This window comes from Anopheles maculipalpis, chromosome 2RL (genome assembly GCF_943734695.1).
Source record: "Anopheles maculipalpis chromosome 2RL, idAnoMacuDA_375_x, whole genome shotgun sequence".
Taxonomy (NCBI): domain Eukaryota; kingdom Metazoa; phylum Arthropoda; class Insecta; order Diptera; family Culicidae; genus Anopheles; species Anopheles maculipalpis.
The window spans coordinates 48,911,621-48,936,808 of NC_064871.1; the positions used below are offsets into that span (position 1 = coordinate 48,911,621).

The following is a 25,188-nucleotide window of genomic DNA, read 5'->3' on the forward strand; positions in this document are numbered from 1 at the left end:
ACTAGAATTCAATTCAATCCATATTAATACGCACACCAATAATTGATAAGCAAATTATTTCGATCCAGGTTTGTTTAAGGCTTCTCCTACATCAGAAATAATCGATCAAAATAATAAGGGATGACTTGCGTAGGTTTTGCATGCGGTACAAAGAAAATGAAGGACAGATCGATTGACTTGCATTAAAGTACAACCTACGGAAACGGAAGGGACCGTCTGAAACACCCACCATGGATTGCATTCTTCAACAACTTTTGCTCACTAGACACCAAGCTTGAACATTCCTCGCGATCGACTGAATTAAACACATGGGACGTCCACCCAAACACAATACTCTGCTTACACAAAGTACTCTGCTTTGACAGTACCCTTAAGCTCGCCTTATGGTCAGTATGTTCGGCAAAAGAACATGCATTTTGTGCAACATCAGCACTACACTAACTTCATTGCCGACATGACACACCAGTGTACGTTCAAATGCTAATTCTGACACTGACAAGCCGTGTTGAAATCGACCCGAAAGAGACGATAATGTATTCTAATGACATTCATTACGCAATTAAACATTGACCATTTGCGGTGTGTGACTTTCTACATTACACAGCCAGCGGCACGCCGTAGTTAGGTAAGAAGAGTATGAAATAATTAAATCACCCAACCGGCGACGAATCGGCATCGGCCGGCTAGGCGACGGGGATAGTCTAATCTCCATCGAGACAGAGAATTCCCAGTTCCCAGCAGGCATGTACAAAATGGGACGAAAGTCGGAGCAACGCATTAGCAACCTGAAGTAATCGGGAGGATGAGAGGTTGCACATAAATTTGCGTGTTTCGCCACTGTTTCTCTTATGTCTCCCGGTGTGCGCAACGCAATAGATGACGACGCTGATAGTGCTGATTAGACAACATGGCGCGTAATGCGCATCCGAGCACCTCGACGACCAGGTTGCTGATGGTGATGTTGATGGACAGGTCACGTCACTTGATCTCTGCGATCTTCAACGGGCTTCGCTAATGGTGTCATTTTACCGATATAGGTACGAAAACTATGCGCGCGCGTTAAAGGTGTATCGTTTCCGATTTCCACCGATCTTGGTTCAATTCAAACACGTAAACACGCAATCGCTTTTGGCGGGAATGGTTTTCCAGTTCAGGATGCAAAATGGAGTCGAGTCGGCTTTTTTTTCATCTTCAAACGCTAATGTGACCTATGTGCACCGGGAGATAAATGAAGACCGTTTGAATATTAATAGCCACTCAGAGCAGCTATTCTTCACAGTAGTTGTCAGTAAAAGGACAATGACTTGTGAGGTGTTTCTGCATACAGATACATTATTTCAGTAAGAAGAATTTGACTATTTTTTCTCATGCAAGGCATTCATTGCACAATCGCACTTCAAACGAAACCCTAATGATTCATACCGTGCCAGAGACGCGACTAAAATATTCAAAGCAGCAAACCAAATTCATCCGCTCGGTCGGTCTGCACAGCGTGGATAGCCTATTGTACTGTAACGTGCAAAAACCTCCGACGCCACCGACCGTATCTTAACCTTGGGCCGGAAATATAATAATGCAAGTCCACACGGGCTAAACGCATCGGTGACCATCGCACACCGCAGGCCACAATATTCACCTCACCCGTATTGTACGGTGTGCGGTTTCGCTATGAAATGATGCAACTGCACTCAACGCTTCGCCTTTGGCGCTTCGGAGGCTCTTGTTTTGAACCTTTTTGTAGTTTGAGAGAGAAAAAAAAAAGTACCATTAAAGATATGGTTCCCAGGAGAAATTTACTGCGAAGGTTCTGTCGTCTGTTTTTTTCTTGTTGTTTCCCCGTTTTTTTTTTTTTTGGGTTTGACTTCATGCTCGAGAGATTTCACACAACCAATGTGACTTCCGTTCGTTTGGTACAGCAATTTGCGGAAACTCTTGTGAATACACTGTTGCTAAGAGCTACTTGTTGCTTTTGTTGTGGCACACAATTAATCTTTGCAACGGTTTTTCACTGCACTTTTCGAATAAAGCTGGACAGGTGATATATAAAAAGATAATATTTCTTGCTGCATCGTGATTTGCAATAATTATATAAAGCAATAATAATATAAAGAGATGTTTTAATCGAGTAAAACTTTGTAAGGTACGCAAGAGACAGTGGGTCTTCAAGGCCCTTTCTTAAATTAATCAATTTTGTTCAGCTAGCTGACAAAATGGACAATGAAAAGGAGGCTTACGGCCAGATGAAGATGATGGCGTTGAATAAGACCGCGATATAAGATAGGGAAACGAGGACGCTGAGAGCGGCTTGGAAGACTTCTACAACAGGCTAAGATTGCGAAGCCGCATTAGCAGGTAAGTAAGTAAGCAGTATCCTCATTCAGAATACTTCTTCTTCTTTTTCTTCTTCTTGGCTTAACGGCCGCTAAGGTAAGGCCCGGCGCCGGCCATCAGATGGCTTACTGGACTTCCCGATACCACGTAGTTGGATAGTCAGTCCTCACTATGGTGGGACGATCCGGATGGGATTTGAACCCCGGTCCTGCCTATACCACCGGCCGCCCCCAGAATACTACTGTGTCCGAAAAGTAAGGTGACATTGGATGTCAAATTTCGGGCGCCAAAAGAAGCCCCTTGTTTTTGTTTTTTTTTCTTCTTCTTTGCGAGGATATATCCTGGTTCGGTACAAAAATCCAGCTTCCTGGGTCCTCCGGCACTAGTCCGTGATTGTGAAACACGATCCCCTTAAAGCTATCAGGACTGGCTACTTATGGCCATATGTCCTATTTAATTAGTTTTTTTTATTTTTCGTTTGTCAAGATGTATGTTTTTGACAGTTCTGCCACGTTTCAAGTCACAACATCAACCCGACTAGGAGTGACAATTTGTTTCCGGAGCTGCGCCAAGTGTTTTTGACCATATTGACCATGTCCAAGTCTGTGGAGCAGCGCGCATATATCAAATTTTGTTTGCGCAATGAAATAAACGCAGCGGAAACATAGCGGATGTTACAAAAAGCCTTCGTAGAAGAATCTATGTCGAAGAAAAATGTGTACAAATGGTACAGTGACTACAAGAATGGCCGTGAGAAGGATGAAGAAGAGGACCGTCCGAGGTCCGGAGAACCATCCTCTTCGACCGACGACGTCCACGACGTCCAAATCAAGGATTTGGTGGTTAACAATCGTCGGTTGGCGATACGAGTCCTTTCGGAACCTCCATCCCGCGAAAGCGGCCGGATTTGCGAAAAATCAACAGCTGGTTTTTGCACCACGATAATGCGCCCTCCCATACGGGTATAATATTGAGGGAGTTTTTCGCAACAACTGGCACTCAGATTGTTCCGTAACCGCTGTATTCGCCAGATTTGGCACCAGCCGACTTCTGGCTGTTCAACAAGCTGAAACTACCGCTTCGGGGACACCCATTTGGCGTTATCGAGGAGATAGAAGCTGCAGCGACGGCGGAACTAAAGGACATCCCAGCATCCGCGTTTTCCACCTGTTTCGAGGAATGGGAGAAGAGGTGGAATAGGTGCATTGCATTGGAAGGGGATTACTTCGAAGGTAATTTAAGAAAAAAAAACGCAAAATCACTTTATTTTTCGTGCACAGTAGTATTACACGAGCAAATTAAACCCAACAAGCTACTTCATCGATTTATTGCATCAATTAAAAGGAAGCAATATCCACGGTACCAAAAGATAAAGGTAATGCGCTTATCTTTAAAAAAATAACGACCAAAAATATGTGAACAACGGATCACAAGGCAAGATTCTTCCCCCCATTCACTTTATCCCAAACGATTGTGCACATTTAAGAAAGCTAACTCATGATCGGATATTAAGATTGCTTAGCTATCGCCACCACCTCCAACACGGTAAGCTCTTTTGAAGTTCGGCTTTATCTTCAGACCGTCAGGTCTGGTCCGTATACTTGAACGTCTTTGCGCAAATAATCCCACGCTCACCAAACAAGCATCCGAGCGTTTGACGAAAGCCACACTGCTGCTTCACGATCATTCCCCCTTTCCCAACCATGGAGGCTTATGCATTCAATCATAATTATTCCATCTCTAGAAAGTTGTTTACCCTTGTGCCGTACACCAACCCTAGTTCCCTTCGGCAGGACCGGAGATCTACTCGCCCGATTCCGTTGCCCAGGTGTTCCCGGTTGGGGAAGCCGACAAGGCGGTGGGGTTTGTTTTGTATTTTCTTCCTCTTTCGCCGTAGAGTCGACCGGATTGGTGCGTTGGATACCGTGCAACCTGCTTGATCATCGGTAAACCATTAAAACCATGCTGCCATCCCCTAAACTTAAGCGTGTCCGCTCCCCACCGGAGCGTAAGAAGAAGATAACACAGAAGCGATCGCTATGTTGATCCGCAGCCACTTTTCCATCATGTTTTTAATTTCCCAATATTCCCTTTCTCCGGTTCTGGGTGTTCCGTTTCGTAGGAATAGGCGAAGGAAGCGGACGGACGGCTTCCCTTCACCCGGACTGACATGCAATTTCATTATTGTTTCCTCTCGCTTATTTTACGTCGGGACCGTATGATCTATCATCCTCCAAATGTACGTTCGCCTAACGGGTGCACAAAACCTTCATACACAATTTTCTACGCCCTATGGGAACGAAACCGAAGTAAAACTCAATAACAACAACACCAGCATCAATTAAATTTGCACATTCGCATAGAAGTACAGCTGAGCAAAAATGCTAATGCACCGACACGCAACAAATGTGAGTGAAGGATCGCGTGCAAAACACGTCCAAAACAAATGTTGCAGCTCATCACGGTGGTTAAGATAAACCAATTCCATAAATCACTTTCATCATCCTTTCTCGTTAGTGGAGCATAAGCCATTGTGTGTGTATGTGTGTGAGTGTAGCGTTATTGCGCACCCCAACATATTTGGCAACGCTTTGGAAAGTGTACGGCGGCAGCAGTGCGCATTAATGCTTCGATGAGGTTGGATGGCCGAGTTTAGTAATGGCACTAGATGAGTGTACAGAAACGCACAGACACACCGAGCATGTGACGATTTGTGATTTTGATCCGTCACGATATCTCTGACATTGCATTCATTTGGGTGATGCTGCACTCGCGTCCACAGCGGCTCTACAGACACAACACTCACACATCTGGCTACGATCACTCAGAAATAAAGTAGCCACCATCTATTTCGCTCTATCTGCTTCGCTGCTTAACTTCAACTCAAACGCAAACAATTGAATGAACGCTTCACTTTCTTCTCTGTGACTGTGAACTTTTCCACCATTTTTTCCACCATAGCTCAGGGACGCACAATGGCTAATCCAGCTATATTGCACACCTTTCCACCAAATTCACACCCTTTACACCACACAGAAACTTTACGAAAGAAAGCTTTCCAAAACAAAAAAGGGAGCAGCTTCACTTAAGTAAACTAGACACAGGCCACTATGCTGCACCTTCACCGATACGCTGCACACTACACAAAGCCGTAAAAATGCACTGGATATCCTATTGCTTGGAATGATCACTAGCAAATGATCAGTTGCAACGGTCGTACACTGCGTCCAGTGTGGATTTTGATTGTTTGAATGGTCAATTAAAGGAAATTGAATTGACGACGGGTCGCACAACAGCCCTCGCTCGGTAGGGGGGTGTTTACTTCGAGAGAGTACACGCGAGAGCCAATAACTTCCCCCTTATGGTGAACGTCAGGGGATAGTCGCGTGTACTTTACCGCTGCAACCCCTATCACTCTATGATATGCACTGTTAGCACGAACCACCTTACGGAAGCACCGAAATATGCGTATGGATTTGCATTTCAGGGAAATGCACGTAGCATGAATATTTTTTTGCTCGTTTAAAATAACCACAACACTTCCACGACCATTCCAACCGTTTGCTAACGTTCAACGCCAGCATGAAGCTAAAATACGGGGCCGTTTTAGGGTGTTTGCTAATGGCCAAGGGCCAACCCAAACACACGGAAGTGGATATCCTTCTTCGGTAGAAAAAAAAGGGGCGCAGCAGGAAAGTGACCAATCCAAACGCTAATTGTGTACTTATTTCCACTTTCTTTAAACATCAGGGACTCGCCCCCTTACTCCGCAATACGCTGTGCGCGGTGTATTAACTTCACTTTGTAAAACACGTCCACGATCGACGTTTTTTTTTTTTGCTGGTAACACTTGTGCTACGGCAACTGTGGCAAATGCGGGTGTTTTTATTGTAATTTCTATCACAACTGACCGACCCCAACAAAGCTCTATGCGGGTTTGGAAGATATTTGAAGGAAAACTCTGAAGAAACTGTTTAGAAACACGCACACACACACACACACGCGCAATCTCCCCCGAAAACTGTACGTTGTCGATGATGGCCGGACGTAAGCACTGTTTGCTGTCGGCCTCGTTCGCCCGTCTAATAGAAACTAAATCCGCGCACATTCTCAAGTCCCTAAAGCTACCATCATCCGGCGATTTCTTGCACCGCGTTCGAGAGGGTGATCCTCTCTTCGGTTATGCTGCTTCAACCCCCGATGCTTTGGATTGCGTCTCGCTCAGCTTGCAGCAAGATTTCCAATTCCAGTTGTGGTGCGTTAGAGAGCACTCCACGGCAAACCCTTGGTAGATGGCCCCTATTTCAGTGCTCTCTGTGGCGCTCTCTGTATCCCTCAGCGGTTTGTTGCTGCTGCTACAGTCGTCGCGGTGAAATTCACAGTGGTCAAAGAGCGTGAGACGAGAATTCTCGTCTCTCAGCGCGGAATGCGCGAGCTCGCTCGCGCTTTGATTTGGGGTGATCTGTTGATCGTGAGCAGTGCATGCGCTTGTGTTTCTTCTCACAGCTTCTCTTACTTAAAGCATCTTCTCCCAGTTCACATATGGCACGGGGTTGATCATCGGTAGTGCGACTATCACAAGATGATGACGTAGAAACATGATGATGATCTAGTGAGATTGCTAAAAGTCTCCATGAATCATAATATGTGTAAGGGCTAAAGTAGAACGCCGTACATCGGCTTTGAAGAACCTAACATTGCAGGGTTTGTAAAGGCTCTCACCTTAGTGGACCAATTTACAGTTGAGACAGCACTTTTTACACAGTTGTATAAATACAAATTTGCAGACGTAGACGTTCCATGCAAAACACATAGGTTGCACATTTCAAACGCCTTATAAAGCATACGGTAGGTCTGTGTGCCAACAACAACTCCACTTTGCAAAACTAACCTATCGGATAAAATCACTCAAACCATTTGTTCGTCACAATTTTCCGGTGGAAAGTGTACCTCGATTAATAAGGTATTCAGCAGAACACTCCACAAAAAATACGATACAATACCCTCGGCTAACACCGGTCCAAACCAAAAAAAAAAGACCAACCCCGAACAGAACAGGCTTGTAAACAGCCTGTAAATGGTAGAACCGATGTTGACCGTAGCTAATATGGTCATTCCAATGCAATCAAGCTTTTCCTTCAACTACAGACAGCGATCTAGCATTTTGAACCAAAACACAGATCTCTCCGGACGGTTAGACGATTGCCACAAACCAAAGGGATACATTTTTACCACAGCACAACAAGCTTCGGCAACCATATTAACGTTAATAAGCCAATTTGGCAGTTTAATGATTCAACTTCTCGCTAACGGATAGCGTTCCGTGGGATCGGCCACGCACCGATCGAAAACAAGACCAACCTTTTCCCACTATCCCAAACGGGGAAACGAGAACGTGAAGATGATTGATACACGGGGCGTAAAGCGCAACGATTTCTTTAGACCTCAATATTCTTGATATACACACGCACATCCGTGGTATGATTATGTGGAGCCTAAAGAACCGGAGCATAGAGTTCCTGGTAATGCGGAGCAGACTTCACCTACGCTAACGACATCCCATTTTCGCAATACGGTAATAATGTAACATACCGCAAATAACTCTTGAACTACTGGTAGTCGAACCAACTACATAAAACCCGTCTCGTTTTGACTAGCTTTCTTAAAACATGAACACCTACTCTGAGCGCCATCCATCGCTCTGACGTCTCAATTAAATCGACACAGTTCACTCGACCTGAACCGTGACACATTGGCGCGTAGCATCGATTTACACTACACGCCCATTCGTCGACATTCGACCACATCGAAACTTGATCGACGGCTACAAAAACTGCTGCAACCGTTCAATCTGGGTGTTTATGGAAGTTGAAGACGAGTGGATCATTCCTTCGCACTTACTTGTCTACTACTGCTAGCTTCTGTAACATCGTCAGCGTGGACACCCTCTAGTAGATTTGGAGCACTCACCTACAATGAAGAAAAGGTACAAAAAAACAACGGGAAAACTATTAGTAATTTGCACGTTTGGATGAGTTTAGTTAGGTGTTTTGTCTCAATGCGAGAATGCGTGACTTTCCGTAACGTACGCGTGCAGTTTGCCACGTTTTGTGGCAAGACAAACACACATGATATGGGTGTAAATTGATACAAATCTTGTCATTTGTACGCTTGCCGATCTGCACTCACGTGAATCCGCAATGTGTTTGTTGAGACAATGGAGAAATTCACATTTCACCAACGTCAGAGCGTAAGAAGCGGATGTCTTTTTAAACAAAGTTAATACTTGATGACAGTAGCATGAATTTTTAGCAGGGTTAATCTAAAGCAGTACCAAAGACCATTGTGTTCTCAACAACTTTCTAATTTTGCTCCGTGTTACTTTGTCCACTGCCTAGAGTAATGCCACCGCAATGCGATGATTTTTTTTGGGAGGAGCCTTCATTCAGGGTCTCTATAATGTGAAGCGCTCTTTCAGCTTTCAAACTATAATCTTAATAACTCAGGTTCTTGGAGATCTCTTAAAGGAATTCTCCACAATGAAGTTTTAGCTAAATGGTATGTTATAAATCCTATAAAAATAAAACGCAATATAGCGTATAAGATCCGCCATAGCCTTATTGAAGTCGTCCTTTTAGTACGTCTTTAGCTAAAGAGGAACGTCACAGGAATACGTGATAATAACCAATATTAGCAGCGACCACCAATCAGACGTGGACAATCATGCTAAATACTTCCAAGCGGTTCTTTTCCCAGCCCCTGCTTGTTTGTCTTTTTGCCGACGTGCCGGAAGACGGTCCAACACCGAAATGAGCTAATAATAGCAGGCTGTAACAATTATCCACATCCAGCTAAGTTTTACTCCTCAAGATTAAAGCGGAACCGTGATGGAAAAAAAGGTAAAGCAAAGGAGAAAGCTACGATCCGATGAGACATGCAGCCACACACACACACAACCCATGGTGGATGGTCCAGAGTTCCTTCCCTTGAACGCAACTGAAACCTACCGCCTATACACGTTCGTTTTAGTTTATTTTTACCTCTAGCAAACCGAAAGCAGCGAACGGAGAAAGAAAGATGTGGCGCAATGCACATCGAACTTCAAACACCGAACAAATCACATTACCGGTTGCCTGCTTTTGGGAAGATTTTAGTTACAAAACAAGTTCCTAAAAGCCCATACTAAGGAGAGACACTCGATGGAGATGTAAATTCTTCGTTTGTTTGTTTTTTTCTCTCTGTCCGTTGCAATACATATGTTAATGAGGTAATGAAAAGCATTTAGAATGGGAAGCCCAACTGAATGCTGAACGTAATGTGCCAAACACGGGCCCCGGGGCGTACCTTTTTTCTTCGTACCCGCCACCGGAAGTGCAACGACAACGCAACGCGGGACGGTCTCAAGCCTTTGCTCCCGGTGTAATGCTTCACTCTGGCCTTCCTTTTCTGTCATCCCATTAACCGTATGCATGGGAATGCTGTGCAGCTCCAATTCGTGGTGAGGAAGAATCGACCGGAAAAAGGGTATTCTTTTCGGAGCGGAAATCGTTGTCAAATGCGCAATCATACAGGAGGGATCTTCATCTACATTAGGGGCCTCTTTTATTGTACCTATGCACACCGATGCGCCATTCGCGAATTCACGTGCGCGATGAAAATGTGACCGAATATCTGCTTACACTTCCCGGACCAAGGTGTTAAGGAACAGCTGTGTTTCGTTGTTCAACACACCAACAGAAATATCAACGCTGGGACGTGGAAATTTAAAACTTGTCATTAGTATCAGGCGGTACGCCTTGAGGTGGAAAAAATGGAATTCATTTCATATTCGCCAAGCAGGGAAGGAAAAAAAAACTGAGAGCAAACCGAAGAACGATTCGCACATTCGCAACCGTGTAATTATGGCGCACTGCCGCCAAGCAACGGATTCCAATTTTGTTTTTGCTTTTCCGATGATTTATGATCGTTCGGTTTTCTCCAAAAGTATTACTCCCAACAATCCCCAAAATTTGTTATTGATTGCTCGTATTATTATAGCATTAATTTTGGAAATATTGCAAGCACCAAACACTTGAGCACACGTGACACGAAAGTCGTGTGACACACAATCGTTCCAGTTACTTGCAGTCACTTTAGACGGTGATCATATTTTTGGCAAAGGGTGTTATTATTTTGCTTCAACATTTCTCTTCCAAAAATTCTACCCGTCAACGTTTGGCGAACATGCATTAATTATGTACAATTATTGGTTGTTTTTTTTTTAGCAAGCCCATATGAACAGATCAGATTAAAAGAGAATTTTAGGATAAATTTTGATAGTTCTCCCTTTGTAGTGCTTAACATAACAATGCAAATTTTGTGAGGAAATAATTTTGCGGGAAAAAAAATCAAGATTTGTTTCTTCATTCCTTCATCCACATCACCAAAAATAAAAACTCTTATCTTACTACTTAATTAACGAAACCTCTTCTAAGGTATCTTTCCACCATTTGCTGAACCAAATCTTGCGTATAATCGAAACGAGTTTATAAATTCCTTACTTTACAAACACAAAAATAGCTACAGCCTACAAGGTAGCTGCCCATTTTAAGCCGACCCATTTCCCACACTGATAAACCTTTTTGCGATTGTGACGCGCGCGCGGTACGCAAAAGCAACCAGGCGAAAGGTCCAGTTACGTCTGCATCAATCGACAGCACATAATCCGACCGACGAAAACGGAAAACCTGACAACGATACCGAATGCACATTCGAAAAAATGCACAATTTAATTTTCATAAATTAAGATAATTGAATCAAATTGGGACGGAACGGATGCATCGTGCGGCGGGTGCAGTGCGCGTATTTTTGGGCCCGTCGGTTTGAAACATGAAATCACGTCGTTTGTATTTACATTCCCTGTTCTCGCTTTCCCGACAGGAAACGGTGATACCGGATGAACCGATTTCAAATCTTATTTTTATTACGCACTTCTTTCGACTGTATTTCCCGCTCAGACACGGTTCGATCGAAGCGATCGAATTGTATTCAGGTTTCGTATGCGTCCTTCATTTGTATGCATTTTCATCGGCAGGGTATGACTTTGGGTCTCCAATTCGGTCTTTGATAGACCTAATATCATCCCTCTAACGGATACCCGTCAAACACCGTTAACTCTTCGGCAAAGACCTTTAACTCCCGCTACGGAACCGTACCGGTTGATCGTCGACGAAGAAAAAAAAGACAACAGTACAACAGTGTTTTCAACATGCAATAACTTAGTGCTGTTTAAAGTACCTCCACTTCCTACCGCAAATAAGTCTTTCTCTTGAAGAACCGGTGTTACGGATATCTGGTAGACAGCAAAAACAGTACCCCAAGAGTTCACCCAACACTGTGAGTGTGCATCGTTATCCACGTCGATCGGCTGCTCACATAATTGCGTATCGTACTGGATTTTCACCAAAGTGCTCCTCTCGACTCCTCCTTGAGACCATGGGAGGCATACAAACTATAGCAACAAATGACTTAGAACATCCCGTTGACGCATGCATCACAGCAACAACCTGTGCTTTGGAATTTCGCTACCATACCAAGATCTGCTATGGCATCTCAACCGCTACTCACTCGACAAACAAAACGAGCGACTGCTTCAGTACTCTACGGCCTGCTGCGTGGATGCAGTCGACCACCAACTCTCTATCAGTTAGGCTGCAGTAGATAAGGAACCAAGTAGAAGGAGAGATGAAGAGGGAATAATTTATTTCCCCTTTGCATCGTACATTTCTCGAACTCGCCAAACTAAACCGGAGCAACATTATTTCTCATGATAAATGTATCATAAACGAAGCATAAATTCTACTGCATAAGGAATAGGACACGTTGAAAACAATCGACCGTCGACTGGTTTGTGGGCGCCTATTGAATTCCCTTACCCAAGACTGGAAATGGACGTGGAAAACATATGTTCCGAGTGAAATGCAATAAATGGAGTTCGTTAGAATATCGAGCCATGGCACTACTAACCGAAAGAGGAAAGCGCTGGTCAAGTTCAAGTAACTGTGCAAACTAACTCCAACCGATCAGGTAATATGTTTCCGAAAGGGTTGTGCTGAACATATTTCCACGCAACGCATAGAGCCTAGGGATTTAGCTACAAGGATAATGATCAAAGGTTTACAATGCAAACACACGCGCCTGTCAGTGTTATTACCTTCAGGTCTCTAGACAGGCGTCAAATCAGCAAACCGCAAGAATATCATCCAACATGTGTAACGTGAAACAACACGCACGTTAACAGCGGTCGTCACACTTTATTCTGCCACGAACCGGAATCTGTGTCACGTGCCGCCAAACGGGATGATGAACAGTGCACTCCACTTCTACAAGTACCACCTCTGTACTAATTGTAGCGCGAATTCGTCTGGCAAGGTCTAATTACGATCTTATCGGACACGGAGCCGATTCACGCATTCCCATGAACTGCGGTGGGAAAAAAAACAGCGCTGGAAATGTTTGTAGGAATTAGCAAGGTACACAATGGAGCTGTTAGTAGTAAGTTGTTTCAGCTAAAAATAGCTCCCGGTACTGAGAGGCGCAGATTCAGAGCTCGCAAAGCTTCCACCAGACATACAGGCGTTAATGAATATTGGAATGATATTGGGAGAGATTTTTTCTGGAACTTCTCGCTGTAAAACGCACACTGGAAACGATTGGTCGTTGATGAGAATAAAACAAAAAATAGACAAGCTATTCATTAGACATCGATTTCCATTCTGATCCGATCCTAGAGCCGATGCCACTTGTACTTCTTACCCTCTCGGTAATGATTGCCACAGCTATGCTATACCACAGATACCAAATAAGTATTCGCCCAAGTCTATCTGAGTAAGCTTCCTGAGCAGCAACAAAGTATCGTCCGCCGAACATCAGCCCATTAAGTTATGCATGTGCATCTTTCTCCTTCTACAGACTGACCGCCATCGATTGCAGGACTCGTACCGACTGTTCAGATTATGCTTTTTTTAAACAGCATGGCAATGAAATGCACACTCATGCATTATGCGATCCAATCAAAACGAAATAAATACAACCCGTTGACGTGAAGCTGCTTGCGGAGCTTCTGCCTCATTTATGGACATAAAACAAACGTATACCCACGGACGGTACACAAATCCTGCCACATGGGACTGCCAGTGGGACATGAACCTCCAAGCACTGTAATGTCGTTGCCGCCTAGACACCAAAGATAGAGGCAGTGTAAGTGTATGTCTCGGTTTATGTTTGTAAGGAATAAATATTTCCCTACGTTTCGTATCACCCGAGGCCAACTTAAGCTAAGCAAACGGTAGCTGGCTGCCAATCTTGGGAGGATTTGATAAAGTTTCTGTCCGCTTACTTCTCCCTTTTGCAAGAGACACGCGAACGCATCGTAATCGGTTTTGTGGGTATGGTTAATCACAAATAAAAGGAAGGGGCAAACATTCTTTAACCAAAGCTAAGCTTCTATGAAATAGCTTCCGCCACTTTGCGTATCAAGTGTCACACCAGAGCTAGTGAAGTCCATGCAACGGTCCCGGTTTCTCTTAAAGAACCTTCCGTTCCATCCATCGTTTGAGAAGCTCAAGACGGTTTTTGCTGCAGAAGGTAGAAGCGCTGCAACAATGTTGCAGTGTAAAGAACCATCATTTCTCACAAATCTAGACATCCTAGAGTGTTGGGGCACCAGGCTTGCGTCTTTTCGGGTTCGGAACATTCGGAATCGTGGGAAGAAGTATCTGCCGATAACGGGTTCTTCTACCTTTGGGTTGCCGACTTTCAAGTGATGCCCGCTCTTGGTGCATAACCAAATTGATGCGTTCCTGGTTTCAACGTACGGCTCAAGTAGTTGCTGTCCAGCGTCTCGCCGTTCGAAGTCACTTATTGCCGTGCATTAAACAAACCAGAAATCATGAAAGTAATTTTTACAAAATGGTATCATACGCCTAATAGACACTCGCTACCGTCGATCGTATGACCGTTTTGTTGAAGAAGCAAATAGAGCGAGAGAGCGAGAGGGATACGATTCATTTCCATTTCCGATTTGATGTCCGACAGCACGTCCGAATGTTACCCATTACAGAACGTAGCTCCAAAACGGAATAAACCACGAATAGTGAAACCATCAGACACCAAGTCACGATGTAGGTGATCATATGTTTACAGTACAAACATTACTGACCCTTTTCTTTCGGCTATGTTGGTTTTATTGTCAATTCGACTTATCGCGAAGTAAACAACATTATACAACCTTAAGATGACTGAATATTCATTCCTGATAGCAGAGTTTCAAAAACAGATCCTGTCTTCTTTAGCACCAATGTAAGTAAACAGTGGAAAAGTAAGTTGAATAAAGGCTTTGTTTACATTACCACAACATCTTAGGGCTAATCGTTAATGTATTTGAGAAGCAATGACAAAGATTGATTATGAAGACAACATGTTGACTGAAAAATGTTTGTTGTAAGTAACACGCCTTGCTTGCATGTTCTTCATCTAACTGTAAGGAACAGAATCATAGTTAATTGATTTTTGTTTCGTCGTCTGCAACCAAAAAAGCTAATCATACCTTATTACTGAAACAAATCCTGCATTACACAACAATGAAAACACAATTGGAAACAATAGTCCAATAAACTCGGACTGTCTGACCACCCATCGGTTATTTTAAAATATGAGACTTCAAATGTTCACGCCACCCATTCCACATGCAGGAACAAACACATTATCAAGCCAAATGTTTGAAAACGCTGCCAAATTTCAGCCGAAAATGGCACAACCATTTAACCCAATAATTTCAACTGACGTCAGTCGCATCAGGCAGCTATTAAAGACAGCACAATCGCTTCGTGTAGAGTCATTAAGCATACCACTAGAATTAAACATGCAACGCATTATCACACCTATTTCTGATAACTACCACCTCCCGGGCCTGAGATGCGCCTTCCACTGATTATCACACACGTGGTGTGATTGATAAATTGATCGAAAATTATAAACACAAAAAAAACAATTCTTCATACCACCTGTTACCCCAAGCAAAGAACATCTATCAGCCTTGTCCCTTCCCAAACCTAAGTTACTGTTAACCTTCGTAGAAAGATTTAAGACGATCTACACAATGCAACACTAATTTTCGTGGGAAGAAACGTGCCAGCCGTACGTTGGGTGCGTTAAACGGATTCGCCCGTTGTGCGAAACCATACACACTCATTATCGATCCACCGGCAAACCGTATTCGAACGAATTGATAATTGAACACACCATGCTGTGCATGTGCAGCACGCATCAGCTCCACCCTTTACGGATCTGGGCAAAGCTTGCTTCTTTCTTTGTGTGAACTCATGCACGATGAGAGTAAGGCATGCATTCGGGATGGGATGCACTTAATCGGTGGACAATTGTACTGTGATAGGAAAAGCTAAACGTTGCAACAATGGAGAAAATGTACGTAATGAAATTTTGCATGGAAATGATTCTAGTTATTCAAAATCGAACCAATTGCACGGGATATGCAAAAAAATTGGTTTGCCGATTTAAAGAAGATTTAATCCCGTGTCGAATATGGATGGACACTTATTGGTAATAAAGTGAAACTCAAACGGCCATAGGGGCGGTACGGTAGAAAGCGGAAGCGGCGACAACGGCGCCGATCTTCACTCCGCAAGAACTGGATTCAAATCCTATCTGGATCACGCCCCCAGGTCTTGATCCTCTCGTAGTGAGGAATGGCTATCCAACTACGTGGTATCAGCAAGTATATTAAATCATTAGATATAGGTTGGTCCCAATGAAGGTCTTTAAGTAAGAAAAGAAGAATAGACAGTTAACACGTTGACTGTCACGTCAGCCACATAGTGTCTGACAGGTTTTTTTTTTCGAACAGGCCGCGTCAGCCATATAGAGGTTGACACATTTCAAATTGAAACACACAAGTTACACGTGATAAATTAGTACATATTTTGATTGGCTTTCTTTAACAGTGCTTTTCTGTAGTGGTTTTTACTACTACAGAACTACTAAGGTACTAAGAAAAAAAGAAGAAGTTCTATTATATTTCTATTCTCATTTATTAAATAATCCATAATTGATATCGGTGTTCATTTATTCATTGCTTATTTTCGACGAACAATTTTAAAACACTCAGCACAAAGTTGAGATTGTTTGGGACACCTTGATGGTGCCATTGAGCGGTCCATGTTTTGTCTCTTATTGTTGTAGCATCCTTTCGTCATAATGGATAAAATATGGTTCTTGTTGCTGAACTGAAATTTGTTGTATTTTTAACGGGTAGTTGTAACAATGTAGAAGCAATAATCTCTCTAAATTCTCTTATGAAGACGTTTTTCTTTGTTTCTGTTTTAAAAATAGAGGTTCCCTACAAAAGCGCGATTCTTAGCCTACATTCCTCGTAAATGCTATCGTTTCAAAGCATGTTTCGGTGGCCTGGCGGGCAGTTCAGTGGACATGTATAGTGGCAGTCAACGTGTTAATGTGTAGAACTTATAACATACGATTCCGAGTTTAAAACAATTCAAGATGTGAAGGATCGATGTGCTTGCAGAGCATTATTGTGTAAATTCTCACGTTTGATCCTGCATCAAGGGTATATTACCAACGGTAAAAAGCTTATCATTAGTTTGAGGCTCACCTATGTAGCAGAAGCTCGCCAAAGGATCGATCAGCAGCTACAAAATCCCAGATTTTAAATAAACTTATAATAATTTAAATAATAAAATAATAATGACGATGTTCTGAAACGTGAGTGCACCTTTGAAGTCGTTCGAAACTTTATCTATCTTGAGTCCATCCGACAACAGCATAAAACATAGCATAACAGCACATCCGAGTCAAATCCGACAACAGCATAAATGTTGAGATATGGGATACGAAAGTTGAGAAGCGTGCTGATAGTCCCAGCTACCGCATATGCCTCTAAGACAAATAATCTACCCGAAAACTGGAGTTGATAAATGTTCGTCGTCATAATCATCATAATCGAGAAGAATATGCTCAGAAGGAGTATGTGTGGAATTGAATTAAAGGAGCTACTACAATGCTGCTAAGGGGCGGCCCGGTGGGGGCGGCCAGAAGCGGGGTTCACATCCCATCCGGACCGTTCCCTCGTAGTGAGGACTGACTAACCAACTACGTGGCATCGGCAGTCTAGTAAGCCATTTCGATGGCCGGCATGACCTTAGAGGACGTTAAGCCAAGAGGAAGACAATGCTGCTAGTGCATAGTGCAGCTAATAAAGCTCCCCAGAAGACTCATGTTGGCCAACATGGCACAACAGTCCATATGGACAGAGAAGGCCTACTAGACTCAAACTAGGATGAAGTGACAACGTTTTGGCAAATGACGGCGCTAAGCCGTTGGTGAGATCGAAGATTTCTTCAGTAATAAACAATAAAGTAAACAGGCAGCTCGATGGTGTAGGCGACATTGTGGCGCCAGTCTTCAAACAGCAGGACCAGGGTTCAAATTCCATCCGGACCGTCCCCCCGTAGTGAGGACTGACTAACCTCACTACGTGGTATTCACAAGTCAAGCAATACGGGCCAGGTAGTTCTTACGAAAAAAAAGTAATAAAGTAAATTGCTACTCATCCACATGCGGTTTTTTCGCATACTGGGCCATTCAACTGACATCAGGAATGTACTATCAGAATCGTTTTTTGTCTCCGATAACTTTTTTTTTGGTTCAGAAAATACGTTTAAGATACGAATCATGAATTCCATAAGCATGTTTTTAACCCACAATGATATGCATTTTAATTTGTGCAGAAACGCTTCCAACTTGCTATAGCATTGTAAAGGCACTCTGAGAAAAACAAATCAAAATCTGCTAGCAAACTACAGAGAGTATCAATAGTCAGTGGCAAAATAAACATCAATTTGACGGAGGTAATCTATGTTAACAACTTACTCCAATTTTGTCCAAACTGCGAACCGATGCCTGATGAACGCTGGTGAACGGACGCTGTGGTACCAAAGCTTTACACATAATCGGTACATCTTCGGCCGCGTCCAGCGCCCTACTCCGCCCCTCCAATCCGGTCTCTTCCTCATCCGACTCGCCAATGTCGGACGTTAGTGGTGTGCAGCTATGACTGCGTAGCTTATTACAGTGGGCTGGTTCGCTGGACGAACGCTTCAGAAAACTCGCGGTAGTGGTTGCAGTCGCATAAGCTGCCGCCCCAATGATCAATCCCGCCAGTCCGGTAGTGGTGGTGGAGCTGGACAGCGGCGGATCAATCCGGAAGCTCGGCACTATCGGTGGCTGTAGCTCGTACGAGGAATCGGGTGAAGAAATTTCAAAGTGCACCAGCTTCGTACTAACACGACGCTCGGTCGTCCTGCCGTTACCGATGGTACCGACGAGGGGCGAATGGTTTGCATCACCATCGCCATCATCATCATCTTCGTGCGTCTCTTCCGGTTCCTCACTTTCTTCTTCCACATCCGAGTGGGACGGTTCGCACTCGTACGAGTAGTCAAAGTTTTCACCCCACACGAGCGTTCGATTAAGGGTGTCCGATTCGCGGCGTACAAACGACACTGACAACCGGCGTAGATTGTCCTCGGTCAGAGCCGGTGAGGTGCAGCGACTACCATTCTCCGAACTGTTCTCACTCGTCGTCGTTGTTGTTGTGGTGGTCGTTGTAAGGGATCGCTTCGCCCGCGGACTCTTCAGACCTCCCTCTAGGCTGTTGCTTTTCTTTTTAGAAGAGAAAAAGTTCAACAGATTGCTATGCGAGGGTTGTTTGGGTAGTTCGGAGTTACGCCGCCGTTGGAAGTGCTTCCGGATGGCGAGCGGAGTACGGAGTGCTTCCTCGAAGAATGCCTTCGTCGAGGAGGATGATTTTCGTCCACCGGCTTTGCTCAATGTGCAGTGGTCATCCTCCGTTTTATGAGCTGCGTGGGTAGCAGCTGTCTTTGCTGCCTTTAGCGATAAAATGCCATCATCATTAGGGCGGGCTAGTTCTTCCAACATCAAGCGTTGCGAAATTAGTTCATGTTGCTTATGATCAGGCCGAGGCGAACTCTTGCTACTGCAAGTATCGTACTGATCCTGTTCCATCGATTCAAAGTCAGAATCAATGAACGATGCATCGGCCGGAGGTGTTAGTAAATTCAGACAATAATTTTCCGTCTCTTCGTCGGCAGCAGGATATCTATCAACCCCATCCTGTAAGCCACCACCATCACCCACAATTCGTATCTTAATCGGAGTCGATGTTGGCCTGTGAGCAAAATCTTCGCTCCTACACTCATTTAAATTTTGTACGCAATGCAACTCTTCAATTTTCACCTTCTTCTGGACGGACGCGTCGAGATCGTTTGCCGTTGTATCGGAATCGGAACTTAGTGCGTGCTTTGAGTGCTCACAGGAAGGACACCGCTCCTTGTCCGATGGAACTGGTGCATCGGCCGGTGCACTGGAGGCGAGCAGCGACTTAAATTCGAGTACGTTCTCAAACGACGAATCGTTCGCACTCTTTAGAAGGGCGATGAAATTCTTGCTCAAAACCGGTTGCAGCAAGCTGCTGATGGCAGTTGCTTCTTCGGCAACGCCGGACGATCGCGCATCAGTCGCCACCCCAGGGCACTCGAACACGGTTCTAACGCTTGTTGTCACCTCGATCCGATTGCCGGGAAGACGAAGAGTGTCACGATCTGCAGCATCGTGTCGCTTTGGTACGTTTTGTTGAACCATTTCACACTTCTTGGTTGTACCGACCGTGTTAACGCCGGGAGTTGATACAATCGTACGCATGATAATCGTTATCTCCGATGCACTCGACGTGCTGCAGTCCGACCCTTTGACTACCGGTGAGTCTTTCACCAGCGTTTCCGACTTACTGGCGTTAGCTGCCATGATCACGTTTGCTGATCTGAAGCTTTTTTTGTTACCACAAACCACTTGATACACAATGTCAGAAACGGTTCCACCAAATCAAACTGATCTTAACTCAACACATATTTCTCGATACTCGTACGACACCTACCGCAAAGAAAACCGCCACATGAACACATTATACCAACTCGATCACGTGTATCTCAATGTGCCAATAAATATGATTCTATTCATTCTACTACGATCACTATTGTTACACTTTTAACACTAAAGTCCCTTGTCCCTCAAAACCATTCGAACCTCGGCGATCGATACGATCCACCCCGGTCAACATCACACTACGTTCTAACCAGTGCCACTCGCGTCAGGGACAGGTTTAACCGCGACGAACGTACCAAACCGTGTCTGTGGGAAATGTGCAACCGCATTGCCGTGCGCATCGACGAAATGAATCTTCCCCACACGCACGCCCATAATTCTTGGGACTCCGAGTTGCCCCAATCCATCAGGGTGGGTAGTCAAACGTGGAGAGGGAAGAACGTCGAACACCTCGAAATCGAATAGACGTATGGCGATGCGCATGCGCGCGTGCGCGATATACAACGCGCAACACAACATCAACAATCGCGGACGGATCGCATCGCCCGGATTAATTATCAATCATTATCGATTGCGCGTTCGCCGATGAGCGAGTGCGTTGTGCCAGGGGTGGGTCAGCACCTCACACAAAAACATACACACAATCGGAAGAAAGGTGAAACTGGTATGGATGAAGCTTTTCATTGGAGTCACGCACTTTTTTCGTCTCTCTTTTTTTTGTAAACTACTTCCGGGGTAGAGGGCTGTGGTCGATTGGGGATAGGGGCGGTATACGAGTGTGGCATACCATTAAGTCATATTTGCTGCAAAGCCAAAAACCATCGTAAACTTATCAACCGTCATGAGTGACGAGTCTATCCAAAAATACGCCCCTAATGCGGTGGACCAAGTAAGCGAAGTATGCGTAGCTTTGATTTGAAGACTGGATGGATTAGCTTTTTGCTAACTGAAGGAACACGTAAATATTTTATGGTGGAAAAGAGGAGAAAAATTTATTCACCATCTATCACACTAGACACACATCAATACATAACAGCGATTCAAAAGAAGAAATTAAAAAAACGCGCATTACAACTATATTCACCAATTCAGCAACCGGATATCCTGCTTGATCTATGCATTTAACGATCCTTGCACCACACAAACAAGCATTCCCAGAACTGACTACTTTAGCCAAATTTTTACACACGCAGTAAACATCAGCATGGTACTAACACATCCGCAACGCAGGTGATATCATCCTTGACCACAATTTGAACCCTCCTAATGGCAAGAAATCGGCGCGCCAGAATCAAAACAACAGCTCAGGTGTTTCTGACTCGCGGTTTCTGCCAAACAATTCTACACACCGAGACCTGTGGAGCGTATAGAGCCCCACGTGGGTGGTCCTGGTAGTATTTATAGTAACGCTCTGTACAACAAAGTTCCACCATGCAAGCATCTGCAGTTCCATTTCCAGCGCAAAAAGCAACGTCATCGGATCGGAGCAAGATATGTGTGTTTACGATTGATAAATTTTGAGGTTGAGATAAACATCAGTAACGGTTTGAAACAAGGGCAACGTCACGGATTTTTTCTCCTCATCATACTCTTATTCTGCCAAGACACTCTGGTTTTTCTGCAAAACGTTGTCGGAACACAAAAATTAAATTCGGAAACGCTTTGATATCATCAAGCGATCACCGCATTTTAACGGAAGTTCCACAAAACGTACATACGGCACGACGTCATCGTTCACGCCTTGCGACAATGAATCATTTATGAGGAGTTGTTTTTAGGCTATTTATAGCATTACACACAGGTGGTTCATGAAAATGGAATCACACCCGTTGACAACATTTGTGGATTTTTTAACGTCACATATTTATCCGGCACTGGTAAGCGAATTACACTAACATCCTTTCATATTTATGGCACAAATCGCTTCATCCGCAAGATAATTCATGAAAAACGTTTCATATTTATGGCACAAATCGATGCATCCATTACGCATTTAAGAACGAAGAAAAAGTAACTAAATAATGTATCTTTTAACGACCCTGCTATCACTAGAATATCACTTAAATCAAGCACGCTCACTAAGTGACCCATAATTAGCAACTCATAATGAATACCTTCAATATTTTGATTTAAAACTCGAATTCTCCACTTGTCAGTTTACCACGCTTAATATGTACACAGCAAAATATGTACACAAACCCGTAATGTCACTGATGATCGACGTACACAAGCGCGTCAGACACCATCATACGTGATACTCGCAAAATCCACGATCGGATTGATACGCACTGTACTACCAAAGATGAACTGACTCACAAGTTTCCCTGCGTATGACGAGCAACCTCACGTGCTCACTAGCGGAAGAAGCGACGAAAAGTAATCGAAATCGACGCGTTTGGATTGCCAGACCAGACCCGATCCGGCCCGTCTTCGCTCTTCTTTCAACCCCAGAAAGCCAGCTGCACCCTCTGTTCCGTCGACTGAAATCGCATGGATACGATCACCACAGCTGAGACGAAGGACGAACAGCGAACATCGCTATACCGCTAGCTAGATGGAATTGAACGAAAGGAGAGAAGGAGTCCCCTCGAAACGAGCTTCTTTTACCCTGCCAAAATCTTGCACGTGTGGATCCGAAGCTTCTTCGTAGTGTTGAATTTAAAATAAAGCCTTATTTTTCTCCCTTCTAGATCCGGCACAGGTCCCGGGGAAAGGAGCTGCCATTTATGGACACGCACGTATACCCTCACGATCGAAACAAACGCACTCGCATAAAGGGGCTAGAAAAGCTTCAGCGCACAAGCAATGTTCACTGCCATGGTCGCGCGTTTGTGTTTTAATTTTTAACCTCCTTGCTTGCACTTCTCGTTACCGTTTAGTTCCCTCTCTCTGTGTCTCGGTTGAGTGGCCCTAGATTTCTTCTTGTAACTGGCAATGATCAAATGCAGACCTGTACAGGTTTACGATCATTTCCGTTGGCCGTTGCACTGACCAACCGAATGGAAAAACTCTGCCCTTTTTCACATGAGATTATGTTCACTTGCACTTTTAGCACGACAATCCATCGTGAATCTTTGTGGAACAGGTAATAAATTGCCCTTTAGCTTACATTCAAGATTTTGTTCCAGTTTACCTACAGGGCAGAGTAACATCAGATGAAAGGATTAACTTATGAGAAATGGAATTAAGACAGGTAAACGGATGTCGCTCCCCGAGCATTGTCATTCAGGAATCCTACAGGTATGTTTGAAAAACATAATTTGATGCGATATTCATGTTATTTCATTCAAATTTGCAAAATTATTCTCTACATAAACTGGAAATGCTGGAAAAGAAATGCGCGGGAAATTGAAAACACATGCCACAAAGGGCAAGACACAACGCACAACACACACGCTATCTCTACCACATTCGTTAGCATTTAAATGGAAGAAAATGGTTAAGATTATATCTCCAAAGCGAAATAAACAATTTTATAGTCCCCTGACACAACCAACGTAAATGGGAACCTAAAGTCAAATAAAACGAATGTAAAAATGTGCTTGATAATGGGTCACATACACACGCACACATCGCTCTTACTAAAACAACAAAATACATTTCCTTGTATCGTTAGTCCTTTCCTTCACCCCCAGACGATATTAGCTTGAAATCCTGTCACACCGTGCACACGTGCTTAAACGATCAACCTGACACAACGTGTTTCGAATGCATCCACCACAAAGAAACCAACCAGACCAACAATCGAGAAGGGTGCTCTCGCCCTATCAACCGGCTGACGTTGAAATACAAAAAATAGAGGGCAGTATAAATTTAACAGAATCAAAGAGAGCAGGTGATAGAAATGTTTGGTAGAATGACGTTACACCGCAGGACACACCGGCAGGCTACAGTAGTTATAACGAAGGATCTTCCACCGTTTGTCTGTCTGTCTTCAGAAAACAGAAGTTTTTTTGTTTTGTTTTCAACCCAAAAGTTAAGGCAAGTTCAACAGATAATGAAGACACGTGCGGCAAATGTTCTTAAATATAAAGCTGACTTACAGTTAATTCTGTTTTAAAACTTATTTCACGTGTTGTAAAAATGTGCAGACTTACAGGAGATTCTGCCACAGTTTGAACTACATGTAATTCTTGTTAACTGCAATGCCCTTCCAGATCATACCAAATGTATAGCATTTGTCTTAGGAGACTTACCTGTGAAAGAGATAGAAAGACATTCAGATAAGATTAGATTTGCTAGGAATGCTTCACGCTTTACGTTTTTGCGCCTCAAGTTGATATTTTATTTTAACAAAAAGTGTTAAATAATAACACAATTAAATTAAATCATTAAATTCTTTATACGACCAACAGTTTTTTTTAGTATCTCACATTCAAATTCGAATGTTAAATTCAAGGATTTTATGAAGCGTCAAAGTATACGGTTCTCAACCCAACGAGATCACTCCGTTGCACCTTGAAACAAAATAAAATAAAGTCCACGATAACACCACAAATACCAATAGACTTTACATTGCTCCACTCATACGACATTTACTCACAAATGCAACGGCTGAGGACGGTATGAATCATACAATGCATCGTAACATACCATTGCACGAGTGACTAATAACCACCCGGCCCTTCCATCATGCTACTCATAATGCTTTCTAACAACATTCCTCCAGCGCCAGAACACAGAGGCCGCCATCGTCCATCAACAAAAGTGCTTACCGTCTTTATCTGTTCGGTAGAGCTGTACCCACAAACAAGTCCATTCAGCATCATTTGCATAACGCCGGTTGGCTTCTTCTGGTGCAACTCCAAACTCGATTCCATATGCATTCGGAAATGGATGAGAATAAACCGCTGTAGCACCACTTAGCAGACTGATCTCCAC

General features: G+C 43.7%; 2 protein-coding genes across 2 annotated transcripts in view; one reads left to right on the top strand and one right to left on the bottom strand.

Annotated features, from left to right (window-relative positions):
• The window catches only part of LOC126558058 (carboxypeptidase D), a 195,372-nt gene that overhangs the window by 41,941 nt on the left and 128,243 nt on the right, over positions 1 to 25,188 (top strand). The gene's annotated exons all lie outside the window — the stretch shown is intronic.
• The window catches only part of LOC126556586 (uncharacterized), a 43,340-nt gene that overhangs the window by 12,241 nt on the left and 5,911 nt on the right, over positions 1 to 25,188 (bottom strand). The window contains exon 2 of the mRNA XM_050211914.1: positions 8,233 to 8,301. Within this exon, the coding sequence (XP_050067871.1) occupies positions 8,233 to 8,301 (69 nt within the window). The remainder of the gene's footprint in view (positions 1 to 8,232; positions 8,302 to 25,188) is intronic.